At 29.5% G+C, this 18,799-nt stretch overlaps 1 protein-coding gene across 5 annotated transcripts in view; it reads right to left on the bottom strand.

The window, feature by feature from the left end:
- LOC136988139 (serine/threonine-protein kinase BRSK2-like) overlaps positions 1-18,746 on the bottom strand; it is a 43,617-nt gene extending 24,871 nt beyond the window's left edge. For 3 of the 5 annotated variants that reach the window (XM_067285969.1, XM_067285972.1, XM_067285976.1), the window contains exons 1-3: positions 18,537-18,746; positions 16,065-16,159; positions 5,244-5,329 (exon numbers count right to left, since the gene is read on the bottom strand). In XM_067285969.1, coding sequence (XP_067142070.1) covers positions 5,244-5,329; positions 16,065-16,159; positions 18,537-18,636 — 281 coding nt within the window. In that variant the 5' untranslated portion in view covers positions 18,637-18,746. Of the gene's footprint in view, positions 1-5,243; positions 5,330-13,693; positions 13,789-14,526; positions 14,630-16,064; positions 16,160-18,536 lie in introns of those variants that run through there. The other 2 variants (XM_067285985.1, XM_067285994.1) reach the window with 2 other exon arrangements.
- Between the last annotated feature and the right edge of the window lie 53 nt (positions 18,747-18,799).

Genomic DNA, 18,799 nt, shown 5'->3' with positions numbered 1-18,799 from the left:
CAAGAATCAAAAAACCATCAGATTGACAACGCAAAACCGAAATGCATATGGCCGATTTTTAACAGCATTTCCACTTGTAAGATAAATTTTTAGAGTCGATGTGTATCATCTATTTCCTTTAATATCCATGTTTCTACAAGACTGAGTAAAACTTTATCAATTAATAACAATGAACTAGCATCCAATATGTAATTAAATTCATTCGGGAGACTGACAACTCCGTACTAAAAATAAACCCAAGTTCTTCTTCTGAACAACCTCTCCTTATCTGAATTAGGGTTATAAAGATCAATGAAGAATCAACATAGCTTTCAGATCAAGGGTTTGTAATGAAAAACAAGAATTTCTAGAATGTTACTTGAAGCAACGAATATGCAAATAAGTTCCCTTCGATGTAAATCATCTCTTAACTGAACTTTCTTCCCCTCTTTTCGAAAATCATTTATTACTTTTAATAAGTCCTCTCTCTCTCTCTCTCTCTCTGGATCTGTATAAGTCTGAGGAAAATGAGAAGTAATTTCATCTTCAGAACTTAAATCTTGTTTGTATACTGAGAGCTTTTTTATATTACTTTACGATGTTGAGTATTTGCTAAAATAAGACGATATATAACAGTCTTTTCATTTTCAACCATTGAAATGTCAATAATATTCTTCTCAATTACAAAATAATAAGTATATCCGACAATTTCTTTAGGAATTGTATAGTTAAATATCATTAGTTAATCACTATTAATACAAATTAATGTTCTATCGCTGTAAATTAATTTTGTTCAACCATATCTGAATTAACTTGATGGGGTTTTCCAATTCTTATTTTCATTGAATCTAATGTTTTTTTTTTTTTTTTCATAGTATCCATGCCATAAAGTGATAACATCCCTCCAAATTCGTTAATCGGGACTCTATTTTTTCTTCCAACTTTTTGGTGACCTTCTCCCCCGAATGTGTGGTGAAGTACCTTAATTCACATTCATACTTTGAACTGCACTTCTAAAGGGGGGAGTACGAGTTGCCTTGTTTCATTTCGAATACGGAAATAAAATCCCTACAATACGAACTGGAGTGACAGGAGATGGATGACAACAATCATCGTACAAAAATCAATAATTTTACTTAGTTCAAAGACAAGGATAAATTAACTACTTATGGAAATACGTTGAATATTCATTTTTTATTGAGCATTTGAATAAATTTTTAAATCATATACAATACCGAGATATTATTGAATTCAATAATTATAGTAAGTATGCTATACCTGAAAGGAATCGTCTATCGTATACAATTTTTGAGTCTCTTTTAAGGACTTAATTGAACGTTGAATATTTAAGTGCACATTGAAGAATTGTTGTATCTTGAAGAAGTGTAAAAATGGCTTTAAAAAGTTTTTCAAATATTTTTTAACTGATTCACATGACTAGTAAGTAGGCGTGTAAGAACAAATTCGCATGCCACTAATACCACTAAAAAATTGTATGTGCCTTGACTCTCTCTCTCTCCATCATGTAATTTTTGCAACTTTCCTTCTTAGAGTGTACACGTAATTAATGGCTGCCCCAAAGATATACTTGTGTTTTGAAACGGAAAAGCCGGTGAATTTTCTTTTCTTAAAAATGTTATCACGATTTTATTTTTCAATAAAAATCATTAATTCGTCGTATAGTCAGCTACTACGAATAATTACACTATCCACAGACAATGGTGGCGATATAATAACAATGATAAAGTAATGATAAAAGTTTGACATTGTGAAATAAATTAGCAGAAAGCCCGGGGGCTAAATAAATATTTATTGTCCACAGACGACGAGAGTTGCCGTAAACATTTTCATAAATTTTTTTTTAGTTTCACGTAAATCATTTAAACACAAATTTTATTTCTTGGACTTTTAACTAACTGCATAATTTTTCCTATCTATTGAAATCAAAAAGATTTTGTAAACATCGTTAATAGAATCTGTATAATTCTAGCCTCATAGTCGAATCCAACGACGGTTGTAATGAATTAATATTCATATCATATTTTAAAATAATGATGATCTTTTCATATAAATTCATATAGGCTACTTCATGTACAGTAGATTCATATAGATCACTTCATGTAGAAGTGCAATAGATTTTTTTTTTTTTTTCAAAATATTTAATCCAACTTGATGATTACTCTGTTTAGAATGCATTTTTGTTCAAACGGATCTGTAATTTTAATTAGCGATGCTTCAAAATAAACGTCCTCATCCTTCATTCATAAAATTTTCGAAGAATAATTCACTTTCTATACTTGATTCCCTTACTAGCTCAACTTCCAATTATAAATCTATCTTTATCTGTCAGGGACAATTACATCTGGACAAGTAAACACCGTATGTCCACATTAGTTTCAAGTACGAACTCATTATGTCCAAACAACTGCAAACATTATATTTTTATATCTTGGATCCACTTCAGAAACGTAAATTAATGAGTCCTTTCTCTGAAGTGTCCACCTACCTGAGCTCAAATCAGATACAGGCTTCTGTAATTTATCATGAGAAGTACAGATTGAAGCGTCGTTCCTCATCCCTTTTCCATGCTGGTCGACTTCATTGTGGGCCAGACCCTCTCATAACGGGCTTGAATACGTCACTTTAACTAACCAATCAAATCCTTCAGATCTCAATATAAATATTATCACAGACGGCCATTTTGAATTCAGACAAAGCATTTATCTGTTTTCATTACGCCATAATTTTCCTAAAATTTTGGATAATACTTAAACAATCAACATCAAATTATGCCGTTATTTCTCTGTAGATTAGAAACAATGATTTCTTCTTATGAGATAATGAAAATAAATTAGACGCTTCATTTTAAAAAAAATGCAGCAGCTGTTCTTTCATTTATTTTCAAAATTAATAAATTTTATTTGAAGAAATTTCACGAAATATTTAATATAATTTCAAAAATATTCATCCGAAACTCGCGTACAGAAAGGAAAATTTTCAGTATTACAGTTGTTAAACTTAAATTTTCATTTAATCGTAGTAATTTTTCTTACTCGACACAACTTCTCTTCAGCTGAAAACATTAACAGATTTTTTTCCCCCCGCAATCCTAAATAGGTTATGCTTTTTAAATCAAAAACATCTCAGCAGATCTTCGTCCAGAATACTGATGAAGTAATATAGAATAAAGTAAAAAAAAAAAAAATGAATTAAATCCCAGATGATAAATTTTATCCATCTAAACAGAAAATCTAACTGGAAAAAAAGATGAAATAAATTTCAAAATGCCGAGCAGGTTGTAAATTTATTTTTAAGTAGATTAAAAATACTTTAATAGAATTTTGGAATTCTATAACTGTTTAGTTTCTATAAAATTAATAGTGTATATGTATACAGTTTTTGGATATTTATATTGTATAATATGAGTATACTTCGAGTGTATGTATACGTATATACATATACACACTATTAATTTTTATAGGAACTAAACAGCTGTATAGAAACTAAATATTGTGTGTGTATGTATGTATGTATATATATATATATATATAGTTACTCACACACTGAACATACATACATATTAATTTTTATAGAAATTAAATATTTTCTATAAACATTAATTTCTATACTTATATTAAAGACTAGAGAACCGATTCTACAATTTTAATAACATTTTAACAAAAAATCTTCTAAAAAAATACTCAAAATTGTGAAATTAAACTTGAAACATTTATCTGTGAAATGACGAGATAGTAATGGCCTCGTTTATTCCTTTTCTTTAATTTAATGATAATTAGCATGGATATTACTCAAATATAAAGCCTAAATTTGAAAATAATAAATATTTATTTCTCCACAAGACAATTAATGAGTAAATTTTTAAAGGTATGGAGTGAATAATCTTCGTGTTTTCTTATCAATGATACCAATCACGAGACTCGTGTCAATTTACTACTAGATAAGATCTGCTAAATCACTATGGGAATATTTGTAGAGATTTCTACTATTTTATAGTAAATTGAAGCAATCTTTAACTTGAGATATATATTTATATATATATATATACGGCTATATCTATATATAGATTCACTTTAATTACTTAAATTTAGGTAGATCTATTATAGTATTTAATGACTGCTATTCCTTGCGATTTTGTAGATGGAAGCAACGCTTCCACAAAGAGATGATAAACAGCTATTTTGATAGAAATGATTCTCTAGCATGATTTATAGACCGTGAGATATCTTCTCGGACACGCCTTCTAATTATGTTTAGCGATCAAGCCGGATGGGATCTTACAGTTCGAAATTCATCCTTTCATAGTACGTTAGCCTTTTTAATGTTTAACAGTTAAATCAGGAAGTTTTATAGAAAAAAAAAAAGATAGCAAGGTCATCGATTCTTTCGATCGGAAGAGGCACCCTCGTAAAAGTAAAATCAATGGATAATTTATTTCTCCAACAAAATAAAATAAAATCTTTTATCCAAGAATTAAGATGTGGACATCCGAAATATTAAAATTCGCATTTATTTTTCTTATGTATTTTTTGATATTTCTGCATTTAATCCACGATGTTAAATGAATATTCATGAGGTTTTCTAGCCAGATCAGGGAATCGAAATAACAGGGAAAAAAAGAAAAAAAAAAAAATGCAGATAATTTTCCCCAAATGGTGGGTTTCCAATAAGTGGATTATGATCCCCCTGGGAATGCAATCAGTATTCTTAGGAACGTTATACAAATACTACGACAATTCAGTATACGTTAAAAAAAATAGAACACAGTAAAACCTGTCCAAAACGGAACCTTAATAAAACAGAAAGAAACCTGACTAAACAGGAAAAATTCTTCGGACGCAGAGATTTTCTGTGTTAAAAAAAACCTGTACAAAACAGAAACCTGGAAAAAATATTCAGTACCGTAAGAGTCCGGTTTACACAGGTTTTACTGTAGTTAAATAAAAAGTAAAAAAAAAAAAAAATCTCCCACAGTCATAATTTTTTCTAAACTCGTTCGTTACTAATTATTCTAAATTTTAACGAATTTTGATTATAATTTAATTTTATATTTAAAAAATAACACGCAATAAACCGAATTTAATAATTTTTCTGGAATTGAGAATAGTCGAAAACGTGTAAACTTTACGAGAATTTAGTCGACGTCTGCACGAATCTAACTAAAAAATTTCACAGCGATTCTGATCAATTTTATTCTAGCAAATCTATTATTAATATTAGTTTTTAAAAAATTATTACTAACTTACAGGTATTTTTTATTTTCGTACACGTCGTATAAAGCCAAAACATGTGGGTGTTCGATGAGTTTCATAATTGCTATTTCTCTTTCCACCTGTAATAAATACCATCTTTCATTAAAAAATATTATTTTTTAAAGAGAAAAAATAATAATTTTATTATATAAAATAAAGACTGAAAATGAATAATTCTAGAATTTTAAAAGTATTTGTGTTTCTAATAAAAATAAAAATTTTAAGAATGATTTCTCTGAAAAACCTGCTTTTCAAGGACATTATCTTGCTAAAAACCTGGCGTATTCGATGCACAGTAAAACCTGTGTAAACCGGAATCGCACTGTACCGAATATTTTTTCCGTTTTGAACAGATTCTTCTTTAACGTAGAAAATCGCTCCGTTTCGAAGAATTTTTTTCAGGCAGGTTTTTTTTTCATTCGAGTTCCGTTTCAAACAGGTTTTACTATATATATATATATATATATACTTGTATATACAGTAAAACCTGTCCAAAACCAAAACGTACAAATTCCGGTTTACACAGGTTTAACTGTATACGGATACCGGTATTCTGATTAGCAGTGGCGCGTTATCCTATGGACAAAAAAAGGAAATTGCCTGGGGTCCCCACCAACAGGGCCCCCAAACCAATCTTGTATAAGAAAATATTTCCCTCCAAGAAAAATGTCTGAAGTCAACACTGTACATGGGACCATCCTAATTCAAATTTTCCTGGGACTCATGAAGCTATAACGCGCCACTGTCTGATAGTTATTATAATAACTTACTCAATACTCTCCTACTAAATTTAGTGTTATGTTTACAACGCGGAACACAGCACTAAATCAAACAGAACACTACCGTATGGTCTATACCAAGCATTTTAATATATACAGTATCAACTCTTATAAAAAAAATTACTTAATTAATTATTTAATATACAGTACATAATATATAAATTATTATTATCATCATCATCATCATCATCATCATATTTGACAAATTTTTGTCAACGAGGATACTATTTTTGTACCCATACAATATCAAATTTCTCTATCAATTTTCTACTAAAATATAAAATTTCATGTACTTGCAATAAAAAATATTTAAGAATATTTTATTGTTAAGGAAAAAAATCCTATTCAAAACAGAAACCTGCCAAACCGAAAAAAAATATTCAATACCGTATGAGTCCGGTTTACACAGGTTTTACGGTAATTACATTAATAAAAATGTCTGCCTAGTTTATTCTCATGTACAGAATGGTACAAGTCGGATTAACCTCGATATGTTTTATCGATTTTATCGTGTTTATTGTTCTCTACAGAATAAGAAATTTGCATAGTAAAAAATTTTATAATTCCATTCGTCAGTAGCAAGCGATAAATCATATATCGTGATCAATTTAATTCGCAAACGGAATGATTGAAAACCTTTTCAAGAGGGACTCGTACATTAAGCTACGTAACATCATCAATAGATCATTCCTTACGCCATTTTGAAACGACTTAATGGAAAATACTTTCTTAAACGTCTAAGCTTATTAGCGTTATTCATCGATATTTTCATTTTGGAATTTTTAAAACTCTCCTTTTTTGTACGCCAAACGTGATTGGAGGATTTAAAAATATTAAAGATCGAGCAGAATGATGATTGGACGAAAATTACGTTAGATAGATGAAAGTCGAGACCTAATATGAAAATCTTAGGGACAAGAGGCCCTATAAACTATATACGAACGTGATTTTAATTCAAAAATTTTACCCTGAACAGAGTTTCTTAGATAACCGGCATGACTCTATTGTTAAAGGAAAAGTGTGATGTACAGGGGCAAGACACTAATTTGAGATCGAGAGCATATATTTTAAATTAAAAATGTGATTAAAAATTGCAGTGACAATGTCACAATAATTTTTGCTCGTTAGAAATGTTATTCGAGTCCCATTCTACACCGAAATTCGTGAAGAGATTCGTAGTTTGTACTTCTGTTACATCTGTTGGCTCTTATTTGCTTTTATTGGAGTGAGTGTAACAATTGTTTGGTAAACAGAGAGCATGCCAGAAAGGTAAACATTAGTCAGAAACAAGATTTTAACAGGGAATTAAATTGGATACCATTAGCATGCAGGGAAATAAGGTATTAAAGCAATCCTGTCATTCTAAATAACTCCCTTCATATATATTTTCTAGCTATTCTGGCTTGAAACCAAGAGGAATGCAATGTTAAAAGTTTGTTATTATTCATGTTCAGGTAGGCAAAGATCCCTGTCTACTCGAGACTTATCTGTTTAATCAAGTTTTGAGAAAGGAATTTTCAAAAATAAATTAAATTTTTCTTAAACTTAAACTTAGTTAAAATAAAACGTTTTATTTAATATTTTAAATCTTTTATTGTTTACTATTCTCTAAACTATTTTATAAATGCATTCTCTTAAAATTTTAATGAAACTTTTTATTATTATTTTATTAAAATTATTATTAGTTTTTTTTAAATTTAATTTTATTTTGAGAAAGTTGCATACTTTAATATTCTATTCAATAGTTTTTCTAGTTTACTTTTTAATTTTGTTTTCAATTTTCTCTTCTCAAATTCCCCTAATTTTATTATAAATCTATAAATATATTCTTTATTACAACGACTTTTTATTTTTTGTTTTTAATTTCTTTCTTCCTACTTTAAATTTTCTACTTAATTTAAATAATAATTTATGTATAAATTCTTAAATTTTCTCAAATTTATAAAAATAAATTTGGAAAATTTCTTTAAAAAATTAATATAAAATACTAAAATATTAAATACTTTTAATTAAGTAATTTTTCACACTCAAACTTATTTCTCAACTTTTAAAAAATAATTACAAAATTTCGAAGGAAATTTGGAAATTTATTCGAAAGAAATGTGTAAATATTCATAAAATGTTGAAATATTTTCATGAATTAAGAAAAAATTTTAAGATACTATTTATTTTATCGCAACAAATGAGGGCCTATATCTTAAAAATCTGCACAAATTTCAAAATTGTTTAAATTCAGTAATGTTTCATGATTAAAATAAGGTTTTTTTTTAGTATAAAAATAAGGTTTCTTGAGTATATTTTAGGGTAAAATAAGACATTCAAATTAATGTTTAAAGTTGGGTTTTTGGGTACGCATAGGTTGCTTGATATTCGGGTGAAGATTACCAAAACCGTAACTAACTGTAACTCGAACTTCATCCTAACTAGGGATTGCAATTGCTGGATCCCTCATCCAGCAATCCAGCTGGATCCAGCGCATTTTTCGGACTGCTGGATCCAGCACCAAGTGCTGGATCCAGCGCTGCGGATCCGCAAATACTCAATTACTTTCTAAATAATGCCGCAAAAGTCTACGTCGTCGCGTTGCCGCTTTGCTAACTACTAGATTGCTAACTACTAGATTACTAATTACTTACTCACTACTTTACTAACACTAATAATTAAATTACTTATAAATAAACTATACTTTAATCAATCCAGCAAAATTTAATAAAATAATAACGTATTCAATCGCTTTTAACGATCTTCCTCAGTTACAAAAAAATACAACATTAACTATAAAACATAAAATGTGTTTGGAATAAATTAAAAAGAATAGTGCTTAATTACATCCCATTTTTTTAAAACAAGATACATAGATGTACTGCCAGGTCTGATAATTTTCGTATTGTATACCGACGTAATTCCACTGTTTTCAAACTTTTAAGAAACGATAAAAAGAAAGAGGATCGGAATTCAACAACGGGTATATATTCGGTGCCTTTACAAAACCAACGTTTCAATTCCAAGCTTGTTTATGTGGGTGCAACGATGCGCAAAGGCTGCAAGAGCACAAATATAAAATCAGTAAGAACCTTGACAACACTGCGCTGGCATCATACGAAAGACAGAAGGATGTTAACGTCCAATGGGATCAAGCGGCAATTATAAAATCGACGACGAATAGGCAAACGGTCAAACATCTTGAGAGATTGGAAATCTGCAAGGGCACATGACAACTGGTTGTATAAACCATAGAGATGCGGACTCATTGTCTACCGTGTGGAGATCCTTTTACATTAATTAATGTTATTAACGGACAATGCTGGTTTCGTTGGATCTTATATACAGGGTGTTTTTTTTTTAAACTGACGGTACGCAATTAACAAACACACGAATGAATAATCAGACAGCGGTTTCAGTGTAATAACGAAAGTTTAATTAATCAGCAAATAACCTTCTCCCTTCTTCAATGTGATCACCGTCCTGCTGGCCAACTCATTGCATCCTGAACACCGTGTTCTCTATGGCCGAACGTAACATGTCCGCAGGAATGTTCATCACAGTTTGAGAAATGTTGTCCTTCAAAGTCATCAAGTTTGGGACACTACCAAGATAGACCTTGGACTTTAAGTAACCCCACAGGAAATAGTAACATGGGGTTAGATCCGGGGAGCGAGGCGGCCATGTAAGTGGAAAAAAAGCGACTGATGACCCTTTCTTCAGTGAAGTGCTAGTAGCTTTTTCGCTACAACAGCGCCAAATCCTCCTCTACCGGCGAATTTAGGTACTACTTTTTCTCTTTTTCCATGTCATCCTTAGTCACTCTCCCAAATTTGGCGACAGTTCGGCTGTTAGATTGCTCTACAGATGTTTCTGAGTACCGTCAGTTTAAAAAAAAAAACACCCTGTATATATTTTTTCCGCTAATTTATTTTGTTTATTTATCTATATTTTGTCCGTTTGGGCGTTTTCCGTTAATTTTCATATTTATTCCGAACACATTTTATGTTCTATATTTAATGTTCTATTTTTTTGTAACGAGGAAGATCGTTAAAAACGATTGAAAACGTTATTATTTTATTAAATTTTGCTGGATTGATAAAGGTGTAGTTTATTTAACTTATTCTACTTCCAGTACATAGTTTTATATACTTATAAATAACTACAGACTAATATGTAGAGCCTATATATGAAAACTGGTAAGACTGATAGCCACTTAGCCACTGATTATCCGTCCTTACATTATTATAATATATTAATATAAATTAATCAGTAGAATTACCTTTGCTGTTATTTAACTTAAAGATTACATTATAATTATAATCTAACTAAACATTTGAAGTTAGTAATCTCTATCTGAAGTGTTAAACCGAACCAAAGTTCAGTTTACTACCTAAATGTGTAAGTTTTACTGATTTATAGTGACCAGTCTAAATAATAAAAGTTTCTTAAGTATTTTTTTTTAAATGTTTTATTTATTTCATTAAAAAAACATAAATTGCAGGATAGATAGATAGACAGATAACACTTTATTGCACCAAAAATACATCCACGCTGGATCCGCGCTGGATCCAGCTGGAATGATTTCAATCCAGCAAAAATCCAGCTGGATTCAAAACACTGCTGGATTGCAATCCCTAATCCTAACCCGTTCCTCCGGAAACAGTGAGCTTTTAAGCGGAGAAGTTTGGCTTCCATTCTCCTCCAATTCTTCGCGGATCCAGCTTTTTAACTGTTTTCATAAACTTTTTGCTTCAGTTGGCACGAAATTCTCTCAACTGGTCACAGTTGCGAACATTTGGAACGTTAGATTCACAGAAATGTATCAAACTTCGTAATGGTCCAACGTGGCAACTTGTCGTGAGCATAATAGATGATGATTATAAACGGCCAGAAGACATATTTTTGGTCAGGATAATATTTCTTTAGGAAGATATTAGCCTCTTCTTAATGCATTCGTTACCATACATTTCTTTGGTGATAAAGAGCCGGCACCATGGCAATACAGGTCTCTGAACTTCCCTTTGGACTGATTGCCAGCAAAACTAAAAATTTTGGCGAAAATTTCAACTGTCGTTTGAATTTGACTTCATGATCCACATCTAGCTCTTCTTTGGTGAAGAAGTGATTGTTGTCAGGATATTCATTTCCATTAAAAGTAAAATAGAGCTAGTCTTCCAAAACCATATCGAGATTGTTTGATGCCTTAGAGATTCCATCAAGCAGCTTCCTCGTGGTTTTTGAGTAGCAAGTTGATTGGTCGTGTAGTTTGGAGCAGACATTCGCTTCTTGAGAGTCATTTGATGTTCCTTCAAAATCCGGCGAACGTGTCTGTGTGAAATTTTGAACTTTCTTCCCAATTTTCCAAGAGTTTGCCAACTTTTCCTGCGATTGGTTTCTATTCCTTTCAGTCATCTTCCTCCTCTATCGACCACTTCCTGTTTTTCTTTCTGCAGGTTTTCTTTGCTTTACCCTTGAAATATTGCTATACGCTGTATTCCGCGAAACTCTTATTGCAGAGAAATGTTTAACTGTGTAAGATTTTCAGAATAAAATCTGCCAATTACATTTCTTTATCAAATTCATTTAATTACCGGAAAATGCTATTGAAATTTGTGCAGATTTTTAGGATACACGCCTATAATTCTGTTTTTACATACTCTTAGATTATTTCATATAATATAAAACAAAAAATACAAACGAAGTCTGTGACATATCTTCAAAAAATAATGTAAAAATGCAAAGTATCTATAGATCATTGAAATATCTTTATATAATAAAATTAAAAACGTTAAAATATTTAAAAGTTAAAAGAAAAATATTTAGATTTGACTGTTTCTCAAAAATAGAAACAGATTCTTTCTTATTTTTAATATTAAGAAAAATGTAAGAAAAAAAATTCAAAATAAGAATATAAATTATGTTAAATATCCATAAAATATTCAAATATTTTCATAAATGAAATTTAAAATATTAATTATTTACTTTAAATAAACAAATTTGTGTTTTATATATTATAAAAACAGAAAATATAAAAACATATCTCAAAAAATGAATGTAAAAGTAGCATGTTTCCATGAAATTATAAAATATTCTCATGAAATTATGTAAAAATAGTTTCTTTTATTTAATAATTCTGTTTTTGTATTAATCAATTTCTTCTAAAAAAAATTAAAGCAGAATTATTGAATAAAAAAATTATTTTTAATTAATTTCATGAAAATATTTTTAGATTAATTACTACTTTTACATTCTTTTCTTAAACATATTTCCCACATTTCATTTACAGTTTTTATATTTCCTATATTATGAAAAGAAATAGTCTGTTAATTCTGTATTCTTAACCAATTTTTCAAAATATAAAACGAAAACAAAAATAAAAATAAAAATAAATAAATATTCTGGAAAATATGTTCAAGAAAAGATATAAAGATGTCAAAGAAAAGAAAATATATATTTTTTTTTTGTCTAGCAGATCAGTATTAAGTATATACAATATTTGTATTTAACATAATTAAATATGTAGTGTTTTATATACGAGGCCGTCGACAGGGAGAGCTAGAGATTTTTTTACCCTGACTCGAAGAAAATCTAGAGGTCCTATAATATCCCTATAAAAAAACAAGCTGAAAATGTTGTTGTTAGCCTTTCCCAGTATCTTTATTTGTTTTCATCCCTGATAATTTCTACCATTAGCTTTAAGCCTTCAGGTTGGTTCGAGAGATATTAAGTGTGTGGGATCATATCTCCCGAACCAAAGATCCAATTTTCCTGAAAATTTCTAGAAAAATTTCCTCCTCGTACATAAACTACCCTGTAAAATTTCAGAAATTTTCGAAGAAGGGCATAGGAGTTATTAAGCTTCAAAATGAGTGAAGAAAATCATGCCCCCCACACATACTAATACATACTTTACTGTTAGAGGAGATACTTTACACCACTTTGCAAATCACATTTACCGATCCATGGCAATTAAAATATTAATCATTTAAATATATTTCATATTTTACTTGCAACATCTCGGTAAATGTGATTTGTAGTGATGCAAAGTAGCCTCTATCGGAGCAAAGTATCCCCACATTACGGTATTCAGATATACAGAAAATATCCCAAATTTTTTACATTTCTCGACGTTTCAAGGGGCCCGAATTTAAAACAATGCAAAAATGCTGGAAGGTAGAAGGAGGGGTCATTTTTTGATACAACCGGGAAAATAATAGGGAGCCATTACCCCTATAAAAATAGTGGTTCCTATCTCTATAAGTGTTCTTTTTATTAACAAAACACAAAATCGAGTTTGCGTTTTATTAATAAAGAAACATTTTGTGTTTTACATGTGTTAAAAAAAAACAAAATGGCGAAGAGGCCCTAGCCCCATACAATCTCTCGAAGTTTCTGTTTATATATCAGATTTATTTGTGTGGAATATGCTTCTGGTTCTGAATGGAATCCATTTTCTCAAATAAACTTTAATTTCCTCCATTTTGTATTACCTCGGACGTCATAAAATGCATTTTTATAACTCCACTCGCTGAAAGTTCTTTACAGAATATCCGATTATTTTGATCTCCATCTTAAGATTGCTGATTTTATTGTGCGCGCGACACTTCTTATTGATTTTCCATATTCCTTAAGCCATTTATATCAGGATTTTTTTTTTTAAATTACAAAAATAAATCGTACCTTGTCATATATTCCCCATATTCGTTATTTTAAAAATTAATGATATAAATCGATGACAGATGGCGCTGAACGAATAATTGTTCGTCTGTTTTTTTTACATTTAAAATTATTCTAAATTATAAATTATCATCATAATTAAAAAAATTGATATGTATAAATTAATTCATTTGTAAATTTCTAATTTAAAAAAAAATAAATTTTATAAATAATTACGTATTATATCGTACGGTAGATATAAACAAAAAAGAATTATTTATAAATACGATGCGCCACCTGCAATTTTAAGAGATATTTTTATAATTATGAAATATCTAGATGTTTTATTTATAAAACATCTTTGAAACTCGATAAAAATTTAATTAGAAAATTAATTAATTTTTTAAAATAAATAATATTTAGCATTCGTTAGACAAAGTGTTCAGAATGACTTAAGCGTATTTTGGGAAAGTTCGCGTTACTCTTAAAAATATTGGTCCGTGGTCTAAGTATTCCCGACTACTTTAATAACTTTAATACGAGAGAAAGAGAGAGAGAGAGAGAGAGAGAGAGAGAGAGGAGTGAGGCTGACTTTTCTAATTAACCATCCTTTAAAAGTATATTAAAGCGGCTGTGGAATGTCTTAATGAAACAACCTTACAGACGCTTTTGACATTTATAAATGGTACCAAAAAAATAACATTAAATTGATGAATAAATGTCGCTAAGAGTATAAATTACATTGATGCGAAATGGTAAAGAAATTTACAAATTCCACACTAGAAACCGCCTGTAATAATGTGATTTATTGATCCGAACCATTGTGTTTACGATAAATATAACGAAATATCCGATACCTTTCCCACATCTTGGTACGGTCTGCTATAAATTCCATAAATTCCTATAACAAATAAGCATCTGGATTTTGTCTATGTTAACATCAGCGTAAAGGTAGAGACAGGTTAATGGTTAAAACTTTAAAAAAATAAAAAAATATATAGCCGGAAATTATTTCATATAATATTTTTCTGGTCAAATAATATTAATATATAATAATATTTTGTTAATGATAAGATTGATCGATTTAAATTTTGAAAAAAAACTCTCGTCACGTGATTCTGTAGAAAAAACCTAATTGGCTCGTTCAAAGTTACGTATCATAATGCGATAGTAATCTCCAAACAGGGTTATAGTTTAAAAAATAAATAAATTTTTTAAAAATTTTGGCAATGTTAAGTATTAATAATACTTGTATTAATAGCTTTAATAATTTAAATAATAATAATAAGAATAATACTGAAAGATTTAAATAATTAAATTACAATTTAGATATTATCGATTGCTCTATTACGACCATCGAGATCTGTGTTATTAGTTACTTAAATAGTTAAATAACTATAATTTTCATTAATAATATTGAAATATTACTTCTTTTTCTATATATATATATTAAAAAATCCATCATTAAGTACCCGATATTTCAGAAATGATGGCCACATTTACTCTTCCCACCTCGTGGTTTTTGCAATAACACCCTTTTTACAAAATGGCAACAATCCATCGTCATAACAACGGCAAACCGCCAATCTTTCCGCCTGCCGAATAGAAACTTCAACCGGAAATGAAAGATTGGTTAGCTTGGACTATATGACGTCATTTCCCTCGAGAACGAACAGGAATTAAGTGATTTTTAGAGCTACAGGTGCTCGCCAGTCTATTTCAACGTCTGTCCGTTTGTCTAATCATCTCCCTTAAAACTAGGACGGGTCTAACCTATTTTGTGTTTTAAAAAATAATAATAAAAATTTCAACAAATAATCAATCTTAAAAAATGGAAAAAATAAAAATAAAAATTTTCCAATTTTTCCTCTTGGAATTTTTTAAAGATTAATTATTTTAAAAATGATTTTTATTCTTATTTTTCCATTTAATTTTTCCTTATTTTTTAATATTTTCTACTTTTAAAGGAACTTTTTAAATATTTTATTTTAATTAATCGAGTTTATTAATATATTTTTTTTTAAATTTCTCTTCAATTTTTCAAATTATTTCTTTAAAACTATCAAATCTAACATCATTAATAAATATAATTTATTTATTTATATTTATTGATAAAGTTTAAAGTTATATTTATATATATATTAAATATTTCAAGAAATAATTTATAATTTTAATTTTTTAAATGGATTTTTCTTCTTAAATCTCCTTTAAAATTGTTATATAATTCTATTTTGAGGCATTTTTTTGACTCTCCTAATTACTTAACATCAATTTTCCTTGCTATAAATGATGGCATCCACCTCAAACCAGCCACTTTAACATATAAAATCTATGCTTAATTTTAAAATTTCTTAAAGGTAAACATTAATTTAAATAAATAAATAAATAAACTTACTTTCTGTAGAACGGATTCGCTTAACTTTTCTCTATTAATTATCTTAATGGCCACTTTTCTTCCGGTTATGCAATGCACACCCAGTTTCACCAAACCTATTAGAATATAATTAAATAAGTTTTATTTAAAAATATATATATAATAATAATAATAAATAATTATAATAACATTTCAAAAATTCAAATTACGTCATCAAATGGACTCGGTGTTTGGCGATGACGTCAAAATTTGAATGAATTCCGTTTTCATTGATTCTCTTCAAGTATCTCGTGAGCAAGCGCACGCGCATTTTTCTCCTCCAATAACGGATGAGGTTATATTTTAGTAAAATATTAAAACTTTCGAAAATTTTCTTAAACGTTTCCTCGTTAAAAATTTCTCGTCTTTAATTAATTTATTCTAATTATTAAATATTATATATATATATATATATATATTTTTAGATTTTTCTGTGGAGGATTTTCCGATAAATTTCAGTGATTTAATTAGATATTATACGTCCGAATTATATCTTTTGACCCGTTGTTGATGGAATGGTTACGTATCTAGATCCTAAGGATTAACTCTGCGTGATTCCAGATGCCTGCGGGACATTTACCGATAATGTGACTAATCTATGAAGAGTAATTTCGTAAAATTAAAATTAAATATGGGAGAAATTACGGAGAAAAAAAAACTGCTGCAAAAATTAAGGGAAATCGTTTTTATAAAAGTCAGTATTATTTTATGTATGCAGCAGAAAAGGTCGAAGTATCTGAGCAATGATTAATAACAGAGATCAGTAACAGTCAGAGAGAGAGAAGAGAGAGATCAGTAGCAGGCAGTGCTATTGTCAACTTAAGGCTTGAATTGAAAAAGGAAGCAAATACATAAACTCGATAATGTACATTTCTGAAGTGTCTGTATCATCAAGGGATTATGTAGTAAATCTTTCATAGAAGGTTCGATGATTGATCGATTATAAGAAACTAGAAGTCCTTGAATAGCTCATCTTCTATCAAATATTATTTTTTTTTTAATATAAAATACGTTATATCGATGTTCTACAAATTATAATCACTCATTCTGATCGTGCGAGTACGTATATTTTTTAAATAACTCCTGTAAATAACACTTCACTGCACGATAACCGAGTCATGCAGGGAAGCCCAACCGGCAGAAGTTAAGTTTAAAAATCAATTTAAAATTATAAAAATTAATAATTTTTAAACGATAATGTTTATAAAACGACTTTTTTAATCATTTTAATTGTATAATTATATATTTTTACTGTAATAATTTTTAAAAAGGGTTGTTTTTTGTTGCGGGATGTAAATCGATATTAATACGTTATTATTAAATCATTGTTTAATCATAGGACTCAACAACTTCATTACGCTTTTTCCCCCTCTTAAAAGCACGTGATTAACCTTGAAATTGATTTAATTTCTTGACGGAAATTGATCCATAAGATTGTTTGTTTATCTAGAACAAGGCAAAAATGGATAAATAGTTAGAGAAAAAGAGAAAATCCTACTAGACGAGTAATCAGTATTAATATAACTTTCTTGACAGTAACATGACAAGTAAGTCTACTTCTGTCGGTATCTGATTACTGTTGTCTCGGGAGAAGATATTTTTTCGTTACAAGTGTCGACCCTCAACTTCATTTGTTTCCACTAAACTATAGTCAGGGGGTTTTACTACCGTTCTGCCTAAAAGACTGTTCATTGGAGTGTAAAATGCCCATTTCTAGAAGAATTTCCGTTCAAATCATAACAATAAGCAATTTATGATTAATAAATACGACATAATTACACGGGGATTCCATAAACATTACGGAAATTTCAACTTTTTAAATCGATCTTTTCGTCTATTATAAATTTTAAATTTATTTATACCAAATTCCTGAAAATAATGCACTTAAAATATATTACTTTAAAGTAAAATATATATAGGAAAAAAATATTTTAAAGTGGGTTTTATATACGAACTTTCTTCCATGATGTAGAGACCGAGCAGCGGAGTGTTTTATAGGAACGCTTTAAACTGTATTACTAAATCTAGATTTGGAGAGAAGAAAATAACCAGAAAATCTTGTATTTATCCGTACGGAGACGTAAACAATTCATCAAAATCTCCAAAAATCCACGGCAGACAGACAGACTGCGAACGATGGGACTTTCCTACTCTATACACGTGACGGTAAAATAATCGATAAAGTCGTTAATTATCGCAAGACTCGAAGAATCTAATCTATATACCACACATTTCATATTTATGCAGGCATAAACTTAACACCTGACAGGTAGAAATTTTTAAAATAAGGGAAAAATATTAATCCCGACTATAATAAAAACAATATCGAAATTACGGTATGGTATCTGGCTGTTGGAGTTTACGTGTTAACGCTTAAATTTCGCCTTCAGGACAATTTTACAGTGGGAAGTTTAGGTGTTTAGTTTCAAACATCAGCACTGCAGCTAAACTCACCTGTCTGTCCTTTTCCCAGAGTTCTCTCGAGACGATAAGGTCCTACGAACTGATAATGGTGACCGTCTCCTTCTCGATGGGAGGACATGATGGCGCACATATATATATACGCAAGAATTATCCTTTTTATGAAAGTGTTTCTATCCACGTATCGTATCCATTTGCTAACTCGCTTCCCCCCAGATCCGCCATAACAGACCAGCTAGCTGATCCGGGTACTTCAATTTTTATATGGCAATCAATATAGTCGGTGACGTTGGCGA

The sequence above is a fragment of the Centruroides vittatus genome, unplaced genomic scaffold (assembly GCF_030686945.1).
Source record: "Centruroides vittatus isolate TY-2023 unplaced genomic scaffold, ASM3068694v2 contig_1246, whole genome shotgun sequence".
Classification (NCBI taxonomy): Eukaryota; Metazoa; Arthropoda; class Arachnida; order Scorpiones; family Buthidae; genus Centruroides; species Centruroides vittatus.
Note: the sequence above shows the minus strand (reverse complement) of the source record. Positions and strands in the feature narration are given on the sequence as shown.